The sequence below is a fragment of the Macrobrachium nipponense genome, chromosome 9 (genome assembly GCF_015104395.2).
Source record: "Macrobrachium nipponense isolate FS-2020 chromosome 9, ASM1510439v2, whole genome shotgun sequence".
NCBI lineage: Eukaryota > Metazoa > Arthropoda > Malacostraca > Decapoda > Palaemonidae > Macrobrachium > Macrobrachium nipponense.
Window position 1 is genome coordinate 13,184,169 of NC_061110.1, and position 24,815 is coordinate 13,208,983.

General features: G+C 39.5%; 2 protein-coding genes across 3 annotated transcripts in view; one reads left to right on the forward strand and one right to left on the reverse strand.

Moving 5' to 3' along the window:
• The first annotated feature begins 1,319 nt into the window (after positions 1–1,319).
• On the forward strand, positions 1,320–8,952 carry LOC135218257 (U4/U6 small nuclear ribonucleoprotein Prp31-like). The gene is made up of 2 exons (XM_064254429.1): positions 1,320–2,604; positions 8,318–8,952. Exons 1-2 carry the CDS (start codon positions 1,406–1,408, stop codon positions 8,658–8,660), a joined length of 1,542 nt encoding a protein of 513 aa, XP_064110499.1. The 5' UTR covers positions 1,320–1,405; the 3' UTR covers positions 8,661–8,952.
• Positions 8,953–10,183: 1,231 nt separating this feature from the next.
• Positions 10,184–24,815, reverse strand: part of LOC135218256 (superkiller complex protein 3-like) — a 44,804-nt gene continuing 30,172 nt past the window's right edge. For both annotated transcript variants that reach the window (XM_064254427.1, XM_064254428.1), the window contains exons 14-24: positions 20,032–20,220; positions 18,915–19,147; positions 17,655–17,839; positions 17,282–17,493; positions 16,303–16,426; positions 15,402–15,555; positions 14,422–14,575; positions 13,760–13,934; positions 12,926–13,132; positions 10,886–11,059; positions 10,184–10,400 (exon numbers count right to left, since the gene is read on the reverse strand). In XM_064254427.1, coding sequence (XP_064110497.1) covers positions 10,281–10,400; positions 10,886–11,059; positions 12,926–13,132; positions 13,760–13,934; positions 14,422–14,575; positions 15,402–15,555; positions 16,303–16,426; positions 17,282–17,493; positions 17,655–17,839; positions 18,915–19,147; positions 20,032–20,220 — 1,927 coding nt within the window. In that variant the 3' untranslated portion in view covers positions 10,184–10,280. The remainder of the gene's footprint in view (positions 10,401–10,885; positions 11,060–12,925; positions 13,133–13,759; positions 13,935–14,421; positions 14,576–15,401; positions 15,556–16,302; positions 16,427–17,281; positions 17,494–17,654; positions 17,840–18,914; positions 19,148–20,031; positions 20,221–24,815) is intronic.

The window sequence follows — 24,815 nt, forward strand, 5'->3', positions numbered from 1 at the left end:
GTTATAAGTTAAAAGGGCAGAATGAAAAGAACGGAAATATGTAGCTTATGGTGACTGGGAAAGAACAGTATGCACAGAAACGTTCAAATGGCTTTTGTGGAAAAGCGTTGGGGGTGACTGTATAGTTATGAATGTAACAGATGGTGTTATAAGAAATACTGAGGATTACAAGATATACAGGAAGCAAGAGGTTTTTGATGCCCAAAATGTATTACACGTACAAGAGCAGATGAGGAAGAGAGGGGAGTTGAGAACTCCTGTGAGGCACACAGGACTTACGAGAGGCATAGCATTAATGTTACTGTTATTTTTCTTATACTTATTTTATTTTGGTTTCATTTTAGCCAAGTCTCTGAACACTGCTTGTGCCTCATTAATGCATAATGGAATAATGGTTTCATGTCATCTGGTTCTGCTGCTTTCTTTATTTTCAGTCTTAGGCAGTTCCTGATTCTATGCAGGCCAATTGTTGTTTTATTTATTGGTTTACATATTTTCTTTGTTTTCATAACTAAGTCACCATGTTTTCTTTATTTTCATAATGCTCTACTCATCTTCTTTTATGCCATTGCCCAATTCATCCATTTTCTATATTCTGTCTTTTCTTTGTTCCATACCAATTCAGTTTTATGCCCAACCACTCCAATTCACTCTCTTCAGTGTCTAAAACACTGAATGGCTGATGGTGCCCCAGTGCTTGGTTTTATAGCCAAATTTTCCTAAATCAATCAATCTAAAGAGTGGAAAGTGAACTAGTTAAGGAATTAAAGTAGGTGATAATAAAAATCTTTAAAAAATGCTTGATAAAGCCTAAATCAAGCAAACCTAACACTGGAAAAGCATTTTGTGAGGGTAATAATATTGTAAATTCGTCAGAATTATAGACTGAAAAGTTACAGTGAATTAAAAATGGGATACACAAGGCAATAGTGCCATAGAATTATAGATATTGTTGCTTTGAGACAACAAAGGTAAATGGGGAAATGAAAAAAGGTATAAACAGTACCCGAATAGGAGGGGTAAAAATGTATATAAGGAATGGAAAGATGAATATAGTAATAGTTTCAGAGAAAGGATTAATCAATCAAAATTGAACGTGGTATATGAGAAAGCGTCATGATGAAAAAAAAAATGAACTAATGCAGCTATAAGTATGAAAACACACAGAAATGCAATAGTTGTAAAATTTACATTTGGTGTAAACAATACTGAAAATAAAAACGAATTATGCGTCATGTGTGAATAATAATAGAAATAAAGAAAGCAATAAGCAAGCATACACCAACACCACGAACTATTGAGGCGCCGTTGCAAAGGCAAAGCCTCACTCGAGAACACAAACCCGACGCTTTGTTTACCTAAACGTTTGTTGTGTAAGAACTTAGTTGCATATATTCAAAGCACCATGTCTTTAGCAGACGAACTTCTCAATGACTTCGACGATGGCGAGGAAGAGGAATTACTGGTTAACGAGTTGCAAGCGAGGGGGATGGACTACAGCAGCAATGGGGTGAAAGAGAGCATCGCAGAGACGACCAACGACACCAATGGGGAAAGCGAGTTCAAGGTGCCCCTTCCTGTCGATGGCCCTGTGCCCAAGGCAGGTTTGCAGTCCGTGAGGCAAGTGGCGTTGTTATGGGATTCAGATAAACTTAAGAACATTAAAGATCGTATCGATAAATACGCCATAACGCCCAGGAAGGCCGAAGAGCTGCAGGGGCCTGTTGAGGCAGACCCCGAGTACATGTTGATCGTTGACGCCAACAACATCAACGTCGACATCGACGACGAAATCAACACCATTCACAAGTTCGTGAAGGAAAAATATGCCAAAAGATTCCCGGAACTGGAATCTTTGGTCGTGAACCCCCTGGAATACTTGAATGCCGTGAGGGAGCTGGGCAACGACGTCGACAAAATCAAGAACAGCGAAGCCCTGGCGCAGATCTTGACGCAGGCCACCATCATGGTTGTCAGTGTCACTGCCTCCACCACCCAGGGCACTCTGCTGACCAAGGAGGAGCTTAATGCCATTGAAGAAGCGTGCAAGATGGCTCAAGATCTGAATGCGTTCAAGATTAGGATACTGGATTACGTCGAAAGTCGAATGAACTTCATCGCACCTAGCATATCGTGCATTGTCGGGGCGTCAACTGCTGCAAAATTGATGGGAGCTGCTGGCGGGTTGACAAATTTGGCCAAACTGCCAGCCAGTAATGTGTTGCTTATTGGTAAGCAGAAAAAGACTATGATTGGGATGGCACAAACTTCAATGCTGCCCCATGCGGGTTACATTTATTATTCGGATATCGTACAGGAGGCTCCAGTTGATCTTCGAGCAAAAGTTGCCAGGATAGTGGCCGCCAAAACCACCCTCGCTGCACGAATAGACAGCATGCACGGCAGTCCGAATGGAACTCAAGGTATTCGACTGAGAGAGGAAGTAGAAAAGAAGCTTGACAAACTTCAGGAACCTCCACCTGTCAAATCGGTAAAACCTTTACCGCCTCCCATAGACGCACCCGGGAAGAAGAGAGGAGGACGACGCGTACGAAAGATGAAGGAGAGGATGGCTGTAACAGATCTAAGGAAAGCACAGAATAGGTAAGTCAAATAAGAATATAGGTAATAGCTTGGTTTTGAATGTTATGTTACTAATTACTAGGTGAAACTTTAGGTAAGTGTAAAGGAGAAGGCTGCACAAAGATGTAGTAAATATAAGTTAGTAGCTAAACAATGTAGAATTTGTGCATAGTAGTATACCTAACACTGCACCTGTGAGATAATCTGAGAAAATTACTGAGATTATAAGAAGTTTTCTGTCTTTTTGTTGGTTTTTTCTATTTATCCACGAGTGACTGGTACTAAATATGTTTGGTATCAGCCCTTTGGGAATGAAAATAAAAATGTACTGCGTTATATACACCATTTTCTACATTATTTAAACAAAAAATTAGATTAAGTGCATCTCCATGTAGCCTTCTCCTTCACATTTACCAAACTATATTTTAAACTTGTTTGCATATTATGAAATAGGTGACCTAAGCAAGTATTAATTGTGTTAGGTTAGGTTAGGTTGATTTTTGTTAGCTGATTCACTTATCTGTTACTGTAGCCCAAACTTTAGTCTTTGTACATTTCCGTCACAAAAATCATGTGCATTTGTAAAGTCAAGTTTTACTGCTTGGTTAAGTTTATAGTGTATAAGGAGTTTAACTTTATGGTATACATATTGTATTTTAGTATAGGTTAGGTTCCAGGGTAGTGTAGCCTATATATTATTATTATTATTATTACTAATATTCGCCCAGCTGCAATCCTAGTTGATAAAGTATCATGCTACAAGCCTAGGGGCAGTCCGTTACAGAAAAAGAAATACGTAGTACAGAAAACATTTCCTCATGATGGATAGGTCTTCAGAAACCTTCAAGGGTTACCCCAATGTGTCATTTTTTTTTTTTTTTTTTTTGAGCTGAGGAAACAATGGAGTAGATATGTTTCTCAAAACACAAAGTTTAAGTGAGTGGCATATAGTTAAAGAAACATTTTCTTTGCATGGCAACGTTTGACTAAATGTAAGTGCAAAATGCTCATTTCACTTATGATGTTTTGTGGGTCACTAGCAAGCAAAAGCAGGTGTTTTGCCATTAGAGGATGTTTCCTTACTTAATGTAGCAAAAACTATAATGCTGCAATTTCCTGACGTAATCTCATTCAGTTAGACTTCTTAAGCTCTTACCTCGCAGATAAAAAAAATGAACACACACTAAATTGTCTGCTATCTTGTTGAGGGGTGAGGACATGGGAGAAATGTCAGTTAATTACTATTTGCACAAAGAAATAAATGTTCCATAAATTGTTTTTATATTGACACAAACCCATAGTCTTCTAGTGGATCAAGTAAAGATAAGCACTCCCAACTCACACAAGTGAAGATGGGCACCCCCACAATTCTGTGGATAACGTAAAGATAATGACAAGTGTTGTTTTAGAATTTTATTGTCGAACCAAATAAAATATAAATATCTTCAAAATGGATACATCATGATATACGTATTTGAAAATTATACTTAATGAATACATAAATATATGATGAGTACACATAAAAATATAGATAAAGAATTTAATCAAAACAATATTGATTTGCTACTGTTTCACAAAACCTATAAAATTTGTCATTGTGGTTTCTTTCTTTCCACAAAAATTCGTTTAAGTAAGAGTTCAACAATTCCCTTCTGCATCCAAGCATGCGTTTTATTCGTATTTTGTGTTTATTCCAATAACTCTCGATCGATTGAGTATGAACTCCGGTAGCTCTATCAACGAAATTTAACGAGTGATTTACAGTATGATGAGCGAGTCTTAAGTCCCTTTGAATGTTGCAATATGCTCTCCACTGATCACTGTGAATGGTTGTTCCTGGCAAAACTACTTTCTTAATTATCGGTAATAGCGTTTCGGCATTACGCGAATAGACTATCTCCATATAACCCAAAGCTGGTGACGAAGATGGGTCAACTATCCCAAATACCCAAATTGGATTCTGAGGAGCGCGTCCCTTGTGGTGTTTCGGTTTGTGGCTGAAGCAAGACTCATCAATTTGCACTGTTATTCCTGGCCCACCAAGTCTAATAGGATTTTTTTCAAAATATTTCTCGCAAACTTCACGAAAAAAACTGAACATATCAATGACTGTCTTTTTTGAAACATTCAAAAACTGTGTGGTTTGCAATACACTCAAATCCTGACACCAGTAGAAAATGCCTTCTATCCACTTTTGCAATGAAAGCTTTGATCGATAAAAAAACGAATCTTTACGAATTGATTCGTAGTACTTGTATTTGGCGCAGTTTTTGACTAGGCACTTCCAGACGTATTTATCTTGAATTGAAGACCGTTTCGTCCACTTCATTAAACTTTTACACAGAGGACATTTTAGTTCTTTCCTCAGAAGATTCTTCTGCTTCATCCAGTTTATTGCAGGAAGCGGGTCTTCAACCACCAATGGCTTAATGATTTGTTCATATAGAGAACGGTCCATGTTTGGAGGCTGTTAAAGATTAGTATCTAATTATGAGTTTAGAAACAAAAACAAGCAATGATTTAACAATGAAAACTGAAACCAAGTCGTTAAAACATCGGGTATTTCTAAATAGAGCAAGTAAAGATAAGCACCCCCCAATTTGACCAAGTAATGATAAGCACTCCCCAATATGGACCAAGTAAAGATAAGCACCCCGGGAGTGCTTATCTTTACTTGATCCCTGGGTAGCTGTTTAGGTGGGATGGCCCATTGATTTATTTTGACAAATTTTCTGTGGGGAATTTAAGCCCAGTTCCTGAGAGTAAGGATCTGCAACCATATGATTGGAGCTAATAAAATTGGTCCTTGAGGTATTGACAGTAGACTTTTTTTATTTATAGTATATACTTATCTATTTCCACTCCAATGAAGGGACTGTGTGGGATCCACAAATTCATTCTGCATATGAACTAGCAGAGACATCTGAATAATCCTAAAGCATTATCCATTTTAATTCTCAGATCCACATTATCATAACGCTCAGAACATGAGTCCTTTTTTCAAGAAAGACTTGCTAATTTCAAATCTAGTAAGTGAGTGTAAAGATTTGGCAAGTTACTCCGTCTTGTATCTTTTCTGGTATTCAGAAGGTTGGGAATATCTCTCATTCTTGTTCTTTGTTGAGTCTGTGGCAAAAGTTCGGAACCCACCAGTTTCTGGTGAGACGTCGAAGGTTTTCGCAGTTCCCTCTCTTTGGGATTTCATTAAGAGGTGATCTGGATGAAATGCTTTTGTGTCCAGGATGAATCTAGCAGATCTGTCTAAGGACCCAGCATCTGAGGCCAGAGTGTGGGTACCTCTTTGTTAGTGCTGGCAGACATAAAAAAGTGGTGTACAACATGAACACACTATCTTTTGACTTTGTCCAGCAAGAAGGGCAAGTATCCAATCTGGACTTCGAGCTCATGAAATCAAGGTCATAGTCCCATCCCTAGCTTAAGGAGGAGTTTCTCAGTTTTGCCGGACATAATGAGAGCAGGGTCTGATGTTGGCAGACAATCTTCACCTCATTTTACTACAGAGATGTCGTCCGAAATTTCTTGGACACTTTTTCTTAGGACCTGTGGTGGCTGCTCCCTTTTGACAGAAATACGTCTTGCATAAGATTCTCTCTCTCTCTCTCTCTCTCTCTCTCTCTCTCTCTCTCTCTCTCTCTCTCTCTCTCTCTCTCTCTCTCCCCTTCTTTGAAAGTAGAAAGAATGGGCCTCGATGCAAGTGAATTCCATGATTGAGCACATCCCATCTGAGCCTTAACTCATAAGGTACAACTCCCTCCGTTCTCTCTTCTAACAAGGGGATGGGATATAGCTCTGACCCGATTTCTTTGCAATTGACCAAGATGTTAGCTGCTGTCCAGCCTGTTGTTGTTGACCATTCGGAAACTCAGGATTCCTTGAAATTTTTTATAGAGCGAGCTTTTGGAAACAACTCACTTCAAGTTTAACCTGTGCGCCTTTGTCTTCCCGTGCCAGAAGCAAAGCAGCTGAAACTTGTTGCTCTTGCAGATATGTAAATATAAGTAGACTGTTTATTTCTGCCATCTGTGCAGTGTCGTACAGTATGTGTATGTATAGAAAATCTCTTGATTGGTCCTGTTGGGGTGGTATTGCTGTCAGTGCACCTCACACCATGCACTGTAGGCATTACTTAAGGTTCTTTGCAGTGCTCCTTTTGCCCCTAACTGCAATCCCTTTCATTCATTTTACTGTACCTACATTCATATTTTCTTCCTTCCATCTTGCTATCTGCCTTCATAGAGCTGTTGCAAGGTTTTCCTCCTGTTACACCTTTCAGTCTTTTCTACTCTCAATATCCTTTTCAGCACTGAGTGACCTCACAGGTCCCAGTACTTGGCCTTTGCTGTGAATTCTATATTCCATTCTCATGATTGACATTCTGAGGTTTAAGACCTCCTAGGAGTATTCTTGGAAGAATGCTTTGCTGAACCAGAAGCATTTAGGGATCTAGGTGAATGTTATTCCTGATGCTAGTACATTTACAATTTTCTTAACTAACCCTGCAATTGCTGCCTTTGACAACTGCATAGTTGGTAGCACTCAAGCTTGTCAAAAGAGCAGTCAGACAAAACATCCACTGCAGAGTCAATTTCACTTCAAATGCTAGGAATGCTACTTTGCCTTTTAATGTCTGGCACTAAGGAAGCACTCTCTTGCTTGCTGGGAAGCAAAAGCTCCCAGAGAAGTGCTTACTTCGGTAAATAACAAGTGAGCAGAATTGCTGTTTGAAATAGAAAGGAGACTTAGAGAGCAGCAGTAACAGAAAGGCTTTCATTTGGAGTTCAAAAAAGCATCACTTTCGATATACTTATTGAAGCCTAAAGAACCAAATTATAATCTTTAAGGTAAAATAGCCGCAAAGATAGATGAATGAAGGATAATGTGGTTGAAACAGTGAGAGTCAATAAAGAAAATGTGGGGACAAGTTGGAACTTTGGAGCAAAACTGGGTTCTTCTGTTTTTGAGTGTCTGGAAAGGTACCTCATAAAATGTATGCTTTTCTCAAGAGAGCAAAAGACATTACGTATATCCATATCTTTCCTGTAAATGCTAAAAATTTAGTATGTTAAGGTTTCATGATTGTTCAGTTCAGAAATCTGAAAAAATCATTGTGTTGTACATTTTTGTATTACCATGTAGATCTTTTCTTGATACAGTATATTTAATCATTACAGGCCGCCCCTGGTTATTGCCAGGCTCGGGTATCAGTGATCCGGTTTTATGGCACTTGTCTAGCGCCATAAAATTGGCAATTTATGGCACCATAACAGGCCGAGTTCCGGTTATCGGCACCATAATATACCTAACAGAGGCGCTGTAATGGTGCAGTTATTGGTGCTGTAAGTGCCATTATGGCACCATAAATCGTTGAGTTTCGGTTAATGATGGTTTTCACTGCCTGTCTTAGTTAAACTGATGTGATCATGAGATGCCGAAGGCACTGTGGGAAATTCCACAGACCTCATGATGAAGGACAGGTGCCAATAGTTCCTTGCGTACACAATTTTTTATCAGTTTTACCAGTTTTCCAGCTGGCGCTAGATTTATACTAATGTTAAGACTGAAGGTTTGTTAGTTATGAAAAGTATAAATTAAATTAAAAATTTGTCATTTTGATCAGTCTTTATATCTTGATACTGAAGTAAAGTACAATGGTGCTTATTCCCATAAATGGACTTAGGCATAGATGTAATTTATGTTATTTTGTTTCTTCCAGAATGAACTTTGGTGAAATTGAAGAGGATGCATATCAGGATGACTTGGGATATACAAGAGGGCAGCTGGGCAAAGGTGGTGCTGGCCGCATTCGGAAAGTAACAGTAGATGAAAAGACAAGAGTTAGGTTGTCAAAAACCCTACAGAAAGAGGTTCAGCGGCAGAGTTCCCTGGGGGGTCAAACAACAGTGCGAAGACAGGTTGCTGGTACAGCATCCAGTGTTGCTTTTACCCCACTTCAAGGGTTAGAAATTGTTAATCCTCAAGCAGCAGAAAATAACAGTCAAGGACAAGGCAATAAGTATTTCTCCAATATTCTTGGATTCAAAAATGTTAGCAAGTAAGGACTCACAGTTCAGTCCGTTATCTGTATAACCTGCTTGATTTTTTTGTACATTACAATGGTTATTATTATTTAATCCATAGAAAGCTCATTGCAATACTAGTATATATTGTGATACACAGTAGTATTGATTTTTCCATTCTGTTCATAGGATAAAACTGTTTGTAAAGTGATCCAGATTTTTCAGATGTTTAAGCAAACTTTGTCATTTATAATAACATACAGTACTGTAATATATACTGTACGTACATGTTTTAAGAATTCCTGAGATATAACATTATTTTTTTGTAATTATTTTATTTTCTCTCTCCTTTGTGTGAACATTGGACCAAACGTTCATATCAGTCAGTCAATTAATCTTGAGTAAATTAATACCGGAGTAAATTATTGGTATTAATGGAGGTCAGGTGAAATGATGAGGCATACATTGTTTTGTAGTTTGGTTGTAGTACAAGTATATACAGAAAAGGAGACATGAAGACTTTGCAAAATTTGGAAGCGTGAAGACAACATTATATTGAATTTCTTGGCAAATTACTTGAAGGTTGTACTTTAAAGGACTGGTTAACATGGATCCAAGTTTCTATTTGTATGCTTTGTTTTAACTGAATACTTAAGTTTTCGGATTGATTGATTAATTTATAGATTTTAGGCATACATGTCAAGCACTGGGGCAACTAAGCCCATTCACCACTAAAACAGAAATTGACAATGAAAAGGTTGAAAGATGTAGCTGGAGGAAAACCTCACAGTTGCACTATGAATTAACTAACTACTATTAGGGGAAGGTGGAAAGTAAGATGGAAGAAAGAATATGAATGGAGGTACAGTAAAAGGATTGAAAGCAGTTGCAGTTAGGGGTCAAAGGGACACTTCAAAGAACTCCAAGTAATGCCTACATTGCACCTCAGGAGGTGCACTGACATACAGCGCTACTCCCTATGATGCTTGAGTTTTGTGATATATTCTCAACTAAGGTAATTTGTTGTTGTTCCATACAGATATGAATATGAACCCTTCTTTCTTTCTCACATTTTGTCCGTGTACCAACTGAAAAATCAAAAGCCTGTCGGGTGGGCTTGACCACTGTTTGCATATCTCAGCCACCATTGGCAGTAGATCCACATTCAGTGTGCATTTCCTGTCAAGTGTGTAAAGTGAAGGGCAACCAATTCCTTGGTGGAGTCTGTGAAAAATGTCTAAGGAAGCAGGAAGGAAATGCTCCCTCCCATTCCTCCTCCTCCCCCTCCTTCAGTAGTGCTAGAAGTGATGGGAAAACCCTCTGGAACAGCGGCAGAAAATGTGGAGAAGGTACTTGCCATTCTTTGTGAACGTTCAAGACTCCAGCATGGCAGAGAGGTAGGAAGGGACAGCCAGTGTTGCTGTACACAGGTTTACATATGTTTGATAGCAAGTTCCCCCCATGCAAAATCTGCTCAGTCTTACCATCTAAAAGCACCAGGCTGCCACCTCCTAAATAAAGGTATGTTATATGTAATATGAAAGGAGAAATGAATGTCTCTACCAATTCCAATATTTATTTAAAAGAGTTGATTAGCCCTGTTTGGTAAGGACTACTGCAACATTTTAATACTGTACTGCTTTCCTAATTAGGAGCAATTTATATAGGAACACCTCTATCCAGATTTTTACCAGCTGCAACTGCATGCAGCCACGAAGATACACGCGACGATGCTTTTGTGGACCAAATTTCAGCAAGCTGGGCAACATCGTCTTTAATCTGTATATAAGGAAAAGAAGTTTCATTAAATACTTTCCAATTAATTCTAAAATTCTTTATAAACAAGATTGATGGCAAATATGCCTGAACATGTAAAACCTCTTATTCTGCTTAAAGGATAAAAAAAAAAGTTAAACTATGCATCATCATTGCCTCCAGTACTGTGTAACTTAAAGGACCTGTGTGAAATTCTGCCATACTCCACCTTCCGCATATCTTTAGATACAATGGGCATGTTCTAAGTCTGAAGCAATGTATATTATGGTAAAGTATTATATTTACAAACTATTTCGAATTCCAGTAAGTGCTTATATTTACAAACTATTCTAATTCCAGTAAGTGTAACTGATTGCTGTTTTTGTACATAACATGGAGGAGCAATTTGCTACTTGAAACACCTGAAGAGTTGAATAATAACTCACTACCAACAACAGCAAGGAAACAAAACATTCAGCACTTTTTTTTATTATGTAAATGTATTGTACCTGATTTTCATTAGATGCCATCTTTGCTGCAATGAGAACAGCCCAAGCTTCAGCGGAACCTGGGCACATAAGAACAGCTCTCTGTGCCTGACGTAAGCTGGTTTTCCTCTTGTCATTATCAGATGCCTTGGTTGTACTAGTTCCCAGGGCTGCAATAACACTTGTTACAGCATCCTAAAAAGTAGATTTAAAACATTTACATTTACATTGCACATATGATGTAAACATACAATAATTGCAATTTAATTCAAACACGTAAGATGACTATCCTCACCATTAACAAACTGAAAATACAACTAAATGAATATGCTAAAGAAGCATTCATTGTATTTACGTAGAATTCCTAAGTATAAGTAAGAAACCACTCGGGAAAATTGGCGTCGATGACCAAGATGTTGTGACACCAGTTTTAACAGACATAATCAATAACTGTATTAGTAATAAAGTAAATATAAAAATAATTATGCACAAAATTCATTACAGCACATAATTATAATTTCACCCAATTTGTTACTAATGAAATGCAATAGACAAGCCAGTTTCCCCAGTAGAAACATCAGTTAAGAGGTAGTTATAACACTCTTCATGCTCTAATAAGTCCTTGGGTCTCTATAGCTAACTGGCTGACTTGTGCTTTCTTTGAGATGTCAATTTTGTCCAGGACTTTCATGTGTTTTCTTCATGTTCATCATTTCATCTTTATTTCATAAATTTTGCATTTTTTTCCTATGGTAGAAAGTTCTGCTGGAGTTAGTAATTGCTGTTTATGGTAGAACAGCAATAATCTTGCAATGTAAGTACTTCTTGAGGAGTACTTTCTCCAGTAAGTTTTATTTTGTGTACTTTTGAAAGAGTTGTCATTTTAGTGTGTTTGTAGCATTCTGTTTACCCATCACTTATAATTGGTAAATTATCTTGGTAAGTCTCCATATGAGCAACTAGATGTTTATATGAATTGCCACTAAGATGGTCCTTCTTCACACTTTTGCATTTTCAAGGCGTGTCAGTGAGCTGCTTGCTTTCATAGGCAAGGCCACACATGCTATGTCCAAGAAGAGGCTCTTTGTTTATCCGTGTTATGCCTTTATTAGGAGATAATAGACCTCATGAAGGCATGTACAGATCTTTCAATCTGTAATACATGTCATCAAGTAATGTTTCAAGAGACAAAGCAACACATGTGAAGGTGATTGTCCATAAAATCAGTACATTTTTGTTCCTATTTATTTATTTATTTTTTTTTTGCAAGTTTTCACCTTCAGGATGTGATAAGGAGTCGGTTTCATTCTCTTTGGGTTCTGTGGCAGCAGCAGGACAAGTTGTCCCTGCTAATGTTGAAGTTCTGAGCCCTGAAGAAGCTTAGTTATTTTCCTAAATTCCCCTTCATTCATATTATGCCATCTTACAAGATGTAGACATTCAGAGGTACCTCTATGACTTACATAATGAATAACTGTGGCTAATGTAGTTATTCTATTAATCTCTTGCTTATCAAGGGTTCTATTGCACTTTTTTAAGTCAGTATTCTCCTGCTTCTTTAGATCTCTTAACTGGATTGACTGGCCAAGCAAGGGGTTTCATTAGTTTGATACCCAGATACCCACTTAGCAGTAGTGAATTGGTTGTGAATTAAAAGAAAAAAAAAAAGTACATAAATTCACCACATATAATCCTGAGTGCCCTTCTCTAAACTTTTAACCATCTCTTTAACTACTGTTTCTTCCGAGTTAATTGTCTGGATCGATTTCAGCAATGAAATTGCTAAATGACAAGTAGTATTGTGTACTTTGTTTATAAGAAAAAATTAATTTTCAGTCTTAAAATTTCATAGATGCTGAAAGTCAATTAGATAATTAATGTTAATGGATATTTTCAATATATAGTTGTACCATACAGCCTAACTAAATTACACATATGGCAATGAACTGATTTAAAACTAACACACTCACGAAGGCTTCTTGGGATCTGGATCATGTTACTTAGGAAAATTTTATGATAAAAAAGATATGACAATTTAAGAAAACAATGACAACAACTTACTTGTGCAATGATCTTTGTATCCCCGGCCACTTGAGATAACTTTGTTGCAGCAGATGCACAATTTGTAGCAGCCTTACTAATATATACTTGTCCAGGAGCCTTTGGCACTGTGAGGAGGTGCTGAGCGAGAGATCTCCACAATGGAGCACTTGCTGGATGCTGGTGAATAATTCTACTGAGAATGAGCTTCGCACTTCTCAGGTTACCCTGCAAATTTATCCAAAATAAAACAGGCATTCAATATAAATATGAAGTGTACGGTGTCCACTCTTACACTCTACTTTTCCCTACTGATTAACATCATATATAAATAACAGGAAACAAACATATATAGTACAACCAAAAAAATGTTTTGGTGGCCTTGAGAGATGTTTAATTATGGTGGTTCAGTTAACAGTAATCAGTAACGAATGTACAGAATATGTAACAGCACCACACATGTACAAATGAGACAACAAAATTTTCACCATAATACAAATTTCACAAATTATGAAAAATGTTTGGAAAAAAGCACATGCCTACTCATGGAATATTTCAGAAAGTATTGAGAAAGACACATGGACTTGTCTTACTAGGAACTGCTGCATTTAATGTTCAATTCTGTGGAGTTTGTTAGAACTAAATCTACTACGTTTACCAGTTGTAATGGTATCAAGTCTGTAATTTTATGTATTTAATGATCTTTCCATTCATACACAAGGAGGAAAAATGAAACAATAAACAAGTTATAATAACATTGACCACCCTAAACAAAATAAATAAGACAAATATCTTCTCACTGACATAACATCCACATCCCAAACCTCTTGTCAAATGTTTACAGGTAATACTTACATTAGAGGTTGCTTCTGCAGCCCTCAAAAATGCAATATGATCTAAGTATTTTGGGTCATGTTCATATGGGGTGAGTTCTGCCAAGGCTGCATTTGTGAGCACTGCATCCATAGAGATAAGACCTAGTGCTGCCAGTGCCAGAAGCCCATGAACTGATGCTCCACGTAATTGAGATCTACAGGAAATAATGTTCTTAGTACACAATATTTAACGTTAATAAATAGTTACAATTCATTTATTTGAAATGCATACTGATAACCTCAAGATACTAAGGAAATAATAAAGCAGAATTGATTGTAAAGACTATTCTACAGTGAAATTTAGTGCAGCTACAGAAAGAATTGATTCTTGACCATGTTACTACAAAGACTAGGGTAAACAGTACCACAATTATTTTTTTAAACTGGTTTTCCAGCTGCCGATAGAAGATTTAGAACCTCAGGAATGTTAGTTATGAAAAATAAACACTGATTAAAACATTTTCATTTTTCAAAGTACTAAGATGAAAAATAAAATACAGTATAATCTGTTTCTACAGATTTAAGAGGACTTTTCTTTAGCATAAACACTACAAAGTAATGTAATTACAACAATTAAGGATAACCCTGAGGATATAAGTATTCAGTTATGCGTGTAAAAAATATTGCTATATAATTACTTACCCTTGGAACAGGAGCTTCTTTGCTTCATCTGGGTTCTGGAACTTGTATTGCAAAGATGCCAGTGCTACCAGTATATGTGATTTCTGGGTGTCATCAGGGGCAAGCCAGTGGAGGGCAGAGGTGTATCCATTGTATGCTTCTTCAAATTTACCAGCTACAAAAGGATGAAGACTGTCATACATGCTTGATAAAATATAAAAGTATATCCTAATAAAGACTATTGATATAATGGAATCCAATCTTATTTATATTAATATACAATATGATAACGTGACAACTAATTAATGTGTTACAGTAAAGACCTCTCAATTCTGAATGGTACAAGCTGTTTCTTGGTCTGAGAAATGTCAAGACATAGGTAACTGCACCTTCCATAATGTATAGTACTCAAAGCCTTACTTTTCCTCAGCAAGACTTCAGAAAGTCTAATGATGCAATGGTGCCCATGAAATATCTGGTTGATCTGATTCTACTACCTACTATGACATGCAAGTCTGCAAGATTGCATATTAAATTCTTTCTCAAAATAACAAAAATACTTTAGCACACTTTTCCAGAATAATTTAATTTACATCTGCATGCAAGTTTGTCACTAATAAAGGAAGTTCACCGACACAATTTCCTTGCAAAAACTTTGCCTTCCCAGACATGCAAGCCTCAGTCTCTTCACTATATATAAAAAGCATATAAACAGTTGCTTGACTTACAACCCATTTTGACTTGATTGGTCAGCTTGATAAGCTGGATACAGTCTGTATATGCTTAATCTTAATGCCTCTGTTATCACAAAAGTCCAATATATTTTAATCTTTGCCAAAACTGTTGTGATAATCACACATTGAATACACAGTAATACTTCAGTGACTTGTGGATCACTGAAATCTGTCCCTATACAAGAGAGAGAGAGAGATTTACATTTCATGAAACGCGACAAAAATTACACCACAATATGGATGTTAATGTTCATAGAGGTGAAATACCTTTCAAACTTGCAAGTGCAAGGCCACAGTGTGCAAAATAGTCCGGTTCCTTGATTGCTGCATAATATTTCATTGCCTCTTCCACCTCACCCAATCCAGTAAGTGCCCTTCCTAGATTGCAGTACACTCCATCGCGAAGCTTGACAATTTCAGGCTGCAATGAAGAGTTACTTTTATTTTTTTAATAAACCACAGGTGCAAAACAGAAATGAGACTACAGTCTTCCCCCCAAATTCGCAGGGGATGGGTACCAGAACCCTCCCCCCCTCCGAATAGTTAGAATCTGCAAATAGTTGGAACCCCTGTAAAAACGCTGAAAACACCCTATTGTTAGTTAAAACTCAAGAAAAACCCACACAAAATTTTTAGATTTGGTTTTTTAAATAATTTTATCACAAAAAGTGCATTTAGGATATTTCTCTTAGAAACAAACAGCGAATTTTCCGTGACTAATGCGGGGAAATGTTCCCGAGAGTAATCTGTGAATGTGTGAGTCCGTGAATCCAGAGAACACAAATACGAGGTCCACTGTTTTATGAACACATGAAAGTTTCAAAACTGACAAAAGCACAAAGTAAAATGTTAACAGAAATAAACAGGTGATGTGAAACAATTAAAAAGGGAGATTACTCTATAATCTAATGATACCGTTTTTATAAAAAAGTTGACAACAGAGCCAAGAGAAAGCAACCATGGTATAATATTGGAAAATGTCATAGAAATTATGGCAACAGTGCACGATACCCTGAAGGATCATCACAGCTCATACACTTATTAAAAGAAAAAAAAAAATTATCTATGACCCAGACCCAGAGGAAAGGCTCCCCCAGAAGTGAATTAAATATTTCTGTGACTCACAATGTTGACTATTTAATGAAATAGTGATTAAAAGTATGCTTACCTCCTCCCCTTGGCCAATGACGTTTAATGCCATCTGGTAAGATTTAACAGCTGACTGGTAAAGCTTCATCATCTCCAGAGTCAAGCCTGCCATGTTAAGGGCAATTACGTCTGTCTCTTTTTCTCTGAAGGAAAATCAAACAGAAAGGGAAATTATGCATGGCTGTATCTATTCAAAATGACTGTACTAAACCCCATCATTCAAACTAATCTCTTTTCCAAAAATGCAATAAATCTTGGAGGTAACAATGCCAAAACTTTATATTAGTAATATGAGTGGCAACACTAAAATTTCCTTGGTTAGTTGAGGTTAATATACTTAATGTCTCCTACTTCTGTTCTTTAAAACAGGCAAAATGTTACAAACCCTATACTAGTACTGGTAAGCTACAGAGCATTATAGCAAGTTTAAACTAATGTGTATAGCAGAGTTGCCACAATTACATCGTGCAATCAAGAAGTGACAATAATGGCTTTTCCACCAAATTCTCAACTTTTTTTTTCTAAATCAATTTAGGCAATAGTGCCTTCAGTAAAAGCTGGTCTGGTTGGCAAAGCCTGGGATAATCAACTAATGCATCTTTTTCCTTTGGCAATGGACAACTGCTGCATTGTTTAGAGGCAGTATTAGGCTATAAGACTTCAGGTATATCAATAAAAAAAAAAAGGAAAATCAAAGTGAATTTGCATCTTGTTTATACAGTGACTTAAACCTTTCTCTTTTTTATGGAAATTCACTTGCTTAGGTTGCTGGTATTGTCCCAAGAACATGACTAGCACTGTTCTTCCCACCTGGAAATGCCAGCTTCCTAGTCATGTGACCTCTGTAACCCTCTACATGGCCAGTGTATGGACTTCTTGTAGCCTCAATGACTTCAGCACTTTGAAGGATAATCAAACTCTAAAGACGACTGACAATAAAATGGTGAGATTAGTGGCTGGAGTTTACTGTGACTATCATGGTCAGAACTGGAACTTACCTGGTATAATAAACTAGAGAGTCAGTGGCCCCTGGAAGAGAGTGCTCGACAACTTGAGTCATTCTCATATTTTTTAGGGTGCTATCATCACATGCTATCCGAGTAACATGATGACCATAGCCCAAGCAGCTCTCAACCTGAATGCCAAGTACAGTTGTATGACGGAAAAGATCATAGAAGTCAGAGTGGTCGATGCTCTCTGCTACAAGTGCCTGAGGAAAATCAAAATAACCATATAAAGACCGCTAGATACAGTAGGTTGTTATTGTGAAACTAATTTAAAAAATTATAGACTAAAATACGTATGCCAAAATTAAGGGTGGGGGAATATGATCAAAAGAAAAATGGAAAACTTGACATCACTAGTCCTTACCTGTCCAACCCAGCATGTGACAAATGAAGGATCACTTGCTTGGGCCTGTGAAAATGCTTCATGTGCCAAATGAACATCTTTATGGGTTAAGTACAATGCCCCTAAGTGAGTCCAGGCAATGGCAGTTGGTTGCAGGTCAATAGACTTCAGAAAGGCATGTTGTGCTAGTGCATACTCTCCAACAACTGCAAATGTGTGGTAGTAAAGTAAAAAGACAAACCATTTCTGAGTTATGACAACTTATAAACAAGCAAAATCCCATTTCTGTACAAAGAACAAAGAAAATATATTACTTACTGTAAGTTACACAAGAACTGCAACATTTACCATACATTCATTAAAAAGTATAATCACCACAGATAAAGACTACAGGCTTATGAAGACAAAAAAAAAAATGTACTTGCACAGCTCAATAATCACCCAAGATTTCCATCCATTAACTGTATATCGCTACAGCTGTTTTTCTTAGACTGTTTCAAGTAGCTTATCTTAAGGATTCTACATGGAACTGTTATGAAGTTCAAAGTAGTCACCTGAAAATGAAATTAGGATGCTGCTAGGCAACCTGCCTACTTTCCAGAGAATACATCTCTATCCTCTTCCTTGCCTGTCAGCTGCCAGAGCTTAAGGGCCCTCTTTCTCTTCAACTGTCATTTGTACATCTTTATTTCATCACTAAATCTCTCCCATCCCTTACCTCACCTTGCTTGATGTATGCCTTCTACTCATTTTTTATAATGATTATTATTAAGTTTGTACGTAATTAATCTTTTTACTGACGTTTTTTCATTGCCATTCTATCCCTCACTGTTAACTCACAGCAATCTATGTAGTGTTTGGCAAGTTTCATGTGTGTAACAGAGCAATTCTTTTCTTTGATGTTGACAGCCATATTTCTCATCATAGCAAATTCAATCTATTTCAGCTACTCCCATTCTTGTCAAGTAAGCTGAGCATGTATTTTGTATTATGGTAATTACATGGGGAAACAAGGAAACCTTCTGGAGTACTAATTAACTGGACAACTGGACTCCAATGAGAGAGAGAGAGAGAGAGAGGAGAGAGAGAGAGAGAGAGAGAGAGAGAGAGAGAGACGAGATCGAGACGAGACAGCCGAGATGAGGGGCACGTGCGATTTTCATGACGAGAGCTGAGAGAGATCGAGGAGGAGAGAGAAAGTTTACCTTTTACAGCTTATGCATCTATTAGTAATCTTTAAAAGAAAACAAATTAAAAAACCAAGAAAATTTATATCATCACCTTTATGGGCAGCAACAACACCCAGAGAATTGTAAGCCTTAGCACTGGTTGGCTCAAGTTCAACTGACTTCTTCAAAGACTTGATTGAACGCAGAAAGAGGTCCTTGATGACATCTTCATTCCCTTCTTTGTTGGTCTCCTCCATAACAATGCCTTGCAAATAAGTGTTTATACCCAGATCATGCCACAAATTAGAGTCATCTTTGGTTATTTGCAAGGAGAGGCCATAACACCTAGGAAAGGAAAGAGTTATAAGTGAAATTCTGCATAATCTAAGCAATGTAAACAAACATGGTAGGTCTTACAATTCATTCCTCTTTAGCAAAAGTATCGCCTCTCATATTGTCTTAAATATTTGAGAAAAATGTGTGTTGAGTTAAATTTCTCACAAATTATAGTTAGGTGTTACTACTTAGTACGTCGTATAAATATGTATGACATAAAAAAATACCCAGGCAGAACTAATTTTCAAACTTCAGAAACATAAAATTATAGGTTCCCTCTTAATTTTACAGCATTTTCTAGACTTTCCACCACATAAAATGTGCATAATATGTTTGAACCTTAAAGATTAACACAAAAATGCATTTAAAAATGTGCAAGCTGTTTAATCCTTAAAGTTTAACACAAAAACTAATCTATCTTAAACATAACATGTATAAAGTTTTGAAGTACTGAACCAGCTAAGGAGAGCACACCTAGTATAATCTGCTTCTTCTGAGCATTTAACAATATGTAAAGTACTGTAAGTGTGAAACTTTAAAACAATTAATGCAGATTAAATCTGAGGTAATAAGCACAATAAATTCTCAAATGGTTATTAATAATGATTATCAGGAGATAAGTAAAGGGTTAATTATTTAAACACCTTTTGTAACTACTGTACTGTATGTATGCCTAAACTTTAGAATGCTAGAATACAAAATTTAACTCTAATATTTGTTATACAGACAGAGGACCTGCTGTTTCTTAAGTATGGTTAGTTTTACTGTGTTGTTTCTCTATTACAAGTACAAATACTATACATGCTATTTAGGTATAGTGTTAATAAAAAAAAAAAAGTTGCTCAAGAACAGTCAGAGATTTACAATACTGTATTAAAAAAAATGTATCTTACCTTGCTCCTAATTGAAGAATCTGAAGCTTATCAACAGTGACTGTCGCATTAAGATCGTCTACTTCCCGCTGCATGAGTTTTGAAGGGATGGAAAACTGTGAAAGTGATGGTGGCATAGGGTAAAGCAGTGTACAAGCATCTCCAATCAACTTCCATGCAGATGAACAGCTGGGTTTAATGCTTGCAGCCCTGAAAGAGACATAGTAGTTACTAAGCAATGGAAATATGACAATTTGTCGAAAATTGCATTTTTCCTAACTATACAAACTGAGGTCCTTTAACAATAGGAAGTAGCTAGCGGCAGCTGGAACGGTCGTAAGCTTCGAACAAGGGGGAAGAGAACGTAGTTAACTGCTTGTCCGACAGTCGCGCGCCGCGCGACTGGGAGGTAAACAAATCACTTTTGCTTTTGGCCCATGCAAAATACGCAGAGTGAGGGGTGGCATGAGGAGGGACTATATGTAAAGGACCTCAGGTTTGTATAGTTAGGAAAAATGCAATTTTCGACAAATTGTCATTTGTTCCGATACGTAATACAAACCATCGGTCCTTTAACAATAGGAAGACTCACTTCTTGGTGGGAGGAATCTGAGTCTTTTGATGAACAGACTGGTGTTCGTCCATCCCTGGAATGCCTCCCTGGTCGTAAGAGCGAGGGAGGGATCCAAGCCTCTGTCCGATTGATCGGGGTGTGCACCGCAGGATCAATGGTCAGACCTCTGGGCCGAGTACTAAGAGAGACGCAAGCGATCTCTTCGTACCAGCAAGCAAGAACTTGTTCCTGTTTGCAAGAGGCAACATAAAGTATGGGTTGTCTCAAGCTGGCATCCACTTCCTCCCCTTGTTGGAGGAAGTGGTGGATATACGCTCCTATCCCTAGTGAAAGGGATAGGATGGGGCTCTGTGAGTAGCTCACCTGCATCTTGTCCTTATCCAGCAGGGTGACGACCGTGTCCCTCTAACCACAGGTAGGAGGGGAAGAAAAAAGATGGGAAGAGGAGCCAGTCACACTCTCATTCACCATCCATTCTTACGGTCACACCAGGACTCGATGCTGTTCAGCTGCGAGGGTCTGGGTTCGCTACACAACGTGTTGAGCAGCCACCACGGGTCCCAAGGAAAAAGATCCAAGGACCTGTGGGCAATATCCCGAAGGTAGAAGGAAGGGCATGTGGTCTGGTTGGACCAGACCCCTGCCTTCAGTACCTGCGCCAAGGAGAAGTTCTTGCGGACAAGGCAGCATCCTCCTTCGCATCGAAGGCGGTGAAGTCCATTAGGGAGGGGATTGTGAACGACTCGAACCAATCGTCAGGGACCGAAGGGTTCTGAGTCTTCGCTACGAAGTTCGGTACGAAATCGAGCGTCACGGATCCCCATCCCCTGGTGCTTGACTTCGCAGGAGAAGTCATGCAGTTCCTCAGAGGAAAAGAAGGAAATAGTCGCATGACCTATCCCTCTTCTCTACTTCGGTGATGTCCAGTACCCATACTGGTCTGTCCGTTAGCAACGAAGTCTCTCGCATCCTCCTATCCCCATGCAGCGAAGTTCTCGGTAGTGGATAGGACACCGACACTCCATGGTGGGTGTCAATGGTATGGGTACTGTGACAAGCTATTAAAACGAAGTAATGGTTGCTGTGTAACAACCGAACTAAGTCAACAGCGTAGTTCGTAACTGACTCGGGCGCTCTGACAGCTGCCGACTGACTGCGTTCGGTAGGAGGCAAGTTGTCAAAGCATCCGAGTAAGTCACGTGACCTTCGCCTTAAAAGGGTTATGCCGAGAGACCAAACAAATGATGTATTTGTTTGTCACCAATGCCGGACAGCGAGGTGATGATTCTCTTAAGGCATGTACCCACAGGCGAAAATCAATTGCCTTCTAGAGACCGAGGTCCCTGAAGGTAAAACATCTCATGTTTGTTGAATCTCAGCTAAGGAGAAACAACACTATGTACCGTTGAAGACGAAGGTAGATATTGAATGCAACCTACGTCTTCACATATGAATCGAGAGAAGGATCTCAAGATTCATAACCTGTGCTTACAAATGACTGAAAACGCTAACCGCTATTTCATTGCTGTCCGGTGAGAAGTCGTAGTTGCAATGAAAGCGGGGCGTTCTTCGGTAATGAAAACACAGGTGAAAGCCGCCTGAAGAACTGCTTCTCATGGGCTGAACATTTGGAAGTAGAGCTGTCAGGTCGGAGAGTAGGCGATGTCTTCTGACACATCTCGTAATTCGGGTTGAACAATGAACAATTGTACACCTACGAATACGAGATATTTTGAAGACAAACTCAGATGTCTGCAAAATCATTCGCATTATCGCAGTGCGATGCAGCGGGAGACTTGTACAGACTTCTGTTACCGTGCGGTAAACAGAAAGATGAAAGAGTCCAAGAGATATCTCTGTTGAAAATTCTCGCAATGTCGAAGGCGATGGAATCTAGCGTCACAGCAGTAGATGGTCCTTCATTATTGCGAGAATCCCCGTTAATCAGAGACCTAAGTCCATGATTGTTGGGCAGAGATACGGTTCGGTAGTCAATCAAAGCAGGGGAGAGAGAGACATACATGACCGTGAATCTCGGAGGCCCAGCTGATACTGAGCTGCTATCAGGCAGTTCAATACGCAGTGGTTGAGCCTGCTGACTCGTCATCCTGAGTTGCCAGGTAATCCATTATTCCACGAAGGAATGCGTTCGGCTAGAACTACCGAGCATAAAAGATATGCTCGGGCAATTATATTTAGGCGAAACGAATTTCGGTAAATATAAAAGTTGAAATGGTGTTGCGTGACAAAACCATAAGTATATATAAAATTGAAACTGAAAACTCCTGGGAGGTTGCAGGCAACCCCGAGTTGTAGTTCAATTAGAATACTTCTCGTCTAAGTCGCAATCCGTAGATTAACTAGGATATGCGCCTACCCCTCGGACAATTCAACTGCTTAGCAGAATCATGTCGTGAGGTTAATATACGTAGTATATTTGTAGGATTCTGAACAACGATCTCCATCCTAAATTCTTTCCTTCAAGAAAACAAAATAAGGATTGGAGATCGACCACCTTCGTTCTCTATCAAAGAGAGTGAAGAAGTCTTCCTCGAAGGAAAGCTTCAATGGTGAACAGAATACTAAGACGATAGTTCAAGCCAAACTGGATATTCCCGTCCGATCTCCTCTATTCCAGGTTGGTCGCCTACTGTGAGATAGTTTTCTTTCAGCAGCAGTCTTCTTCACAATGCTAGAAATTCCAGGAATTCGAGCATAGGCGAGGTTCCCGATTATCGTGTAACATATCGGGGATTCTCGTCTCGCTCACTTTGGACCGTGGTCTCGCGTAAGTGTTTGAAGATCGTAAAAAACTCGAACACTCTGAATGCGCTAGAAATTCCGTAGAATTCTAAGCAGTCTGCGAAACCCCACCGAATTCGTCAAACGATATCGGCTGGTGGTCCTCTCGATTCACGTAGAAATCGAGAATGGAGCAGGATTCCTCCTCAACGACCGGGGCTTACGTCAGGTAGGACCCGAAGGTCCCCCCGGTAGCGCAGTCCCGAACGTGGGATCCTACAAAGAAATCTCTGTAGGATCCTTCCCCTTTCCCTCGTAGCCGTAAGGAGAGAGGGAATGGGGAAGGAATTGGATACTCGCTCGCCTTCCCAGTGGAACTAGCAGTTGGAGAAGAGTAGGAGCAGCCATCGCCTTGCGGCGATGGCCTCTCAGAGTCTGGGAAAACGTATCGTCAGGAGAAAAACGTTTTCCCGCGGAGGGTACGAACTCTCACTGTAGGTAAGGGTCTGCCGCCACTGTGAACGTCGTCTGGGTGGGGCTGATCGACACCTGACAGGAGAGAGCCGATACCGTCCTCCGACTCATTCCAGTCCTCGTCGAGGTCGAAACCTCTCAGGAGGACCGAAGGAGTATTTAAATACGGTGTCCGAAGACACGTAGAAACGCCGCTGTCGCAGTAGAGGAGGTGGAAGTAGCTTGATCGACCGGCCAGAACTGAGAGAGCCTTCTTGTCCGGAGACGAGGAGGACACACTGGTTCGAGACAGAATCGGCAAGCTCCGATCGCGGCAGACCCACCGTCGGTTTGGGTTCCCTCTCGGGCCCCAAAACGACTCGAGCAGAGACGTGGGCTCTGCTGGTGGGAGCGGCAATCCTTCCGCAGGGTCATTATGCTGACGAATCAGCTTAATGACTTCTGCAAATTCCTCTGTATCTCGGGAGTAACCGCGTCTTGCGGAGTAGGACCGTCCAGTCCCTCCAACAAGAACAGATCCCGAGATACTCCTCCTTCAGAAGGAGGAACAGCGGCAGACCCCTGACGGTCGCCTCCAGCTAATTGCGCGTATGTCCTGGTCGGTCCTAGAACCGTGCCTGGTCCATACGGCGTCATAGCGGGATCGCGAGCGGCGCACCTCTCGCGATCACTCATAGGTACCTCGCTCCTCCCGGTGTAGCCCGAGGAGGTTGAAGGTACAGGAGAGGCAGACCTGACGCTCCCCCCCTAGCTCGCTGGCAGGACCAGCGTGCTTGGAGGGCTGCTGCTGATCGTCAACCCGCCGGTGGTGGCGATCGAGCAGCAGGCCTAGCCTTGCCGCTCGCCTGGGTGCGAGAGGCTTGGCTGGAACGTCGACGCTGATCTCTAGCGTCAGGCGAGCTGTTGCTGGTTACCGTCTCCGCCCGGTCCCGATGAGAGCGGCGTTAGGTGACCTGCTAGCTCGCTGTCGCGGTGAGACCGGCGAGCGTCCTCTCGGCGCGTCGAGCCGCTGGTA

Excerpts from the sequence above, each read along its gene's own strand:
- LOC135218257 (XM_064254429.1), top strand. The coding sequence starts at position 1,406 with ATGTCTTTAGCAGACGAACTTCTCAATGACTTCGACGATGGCGAGGAA. Across the intron at positions 2,605-8,317 it reads CTAAGGAAAGCACAGAATAG|AATGAACTTTGGTGAAATTG; the intron begins GTAAGTCAAATA and ends TGTTTCTTCCAG.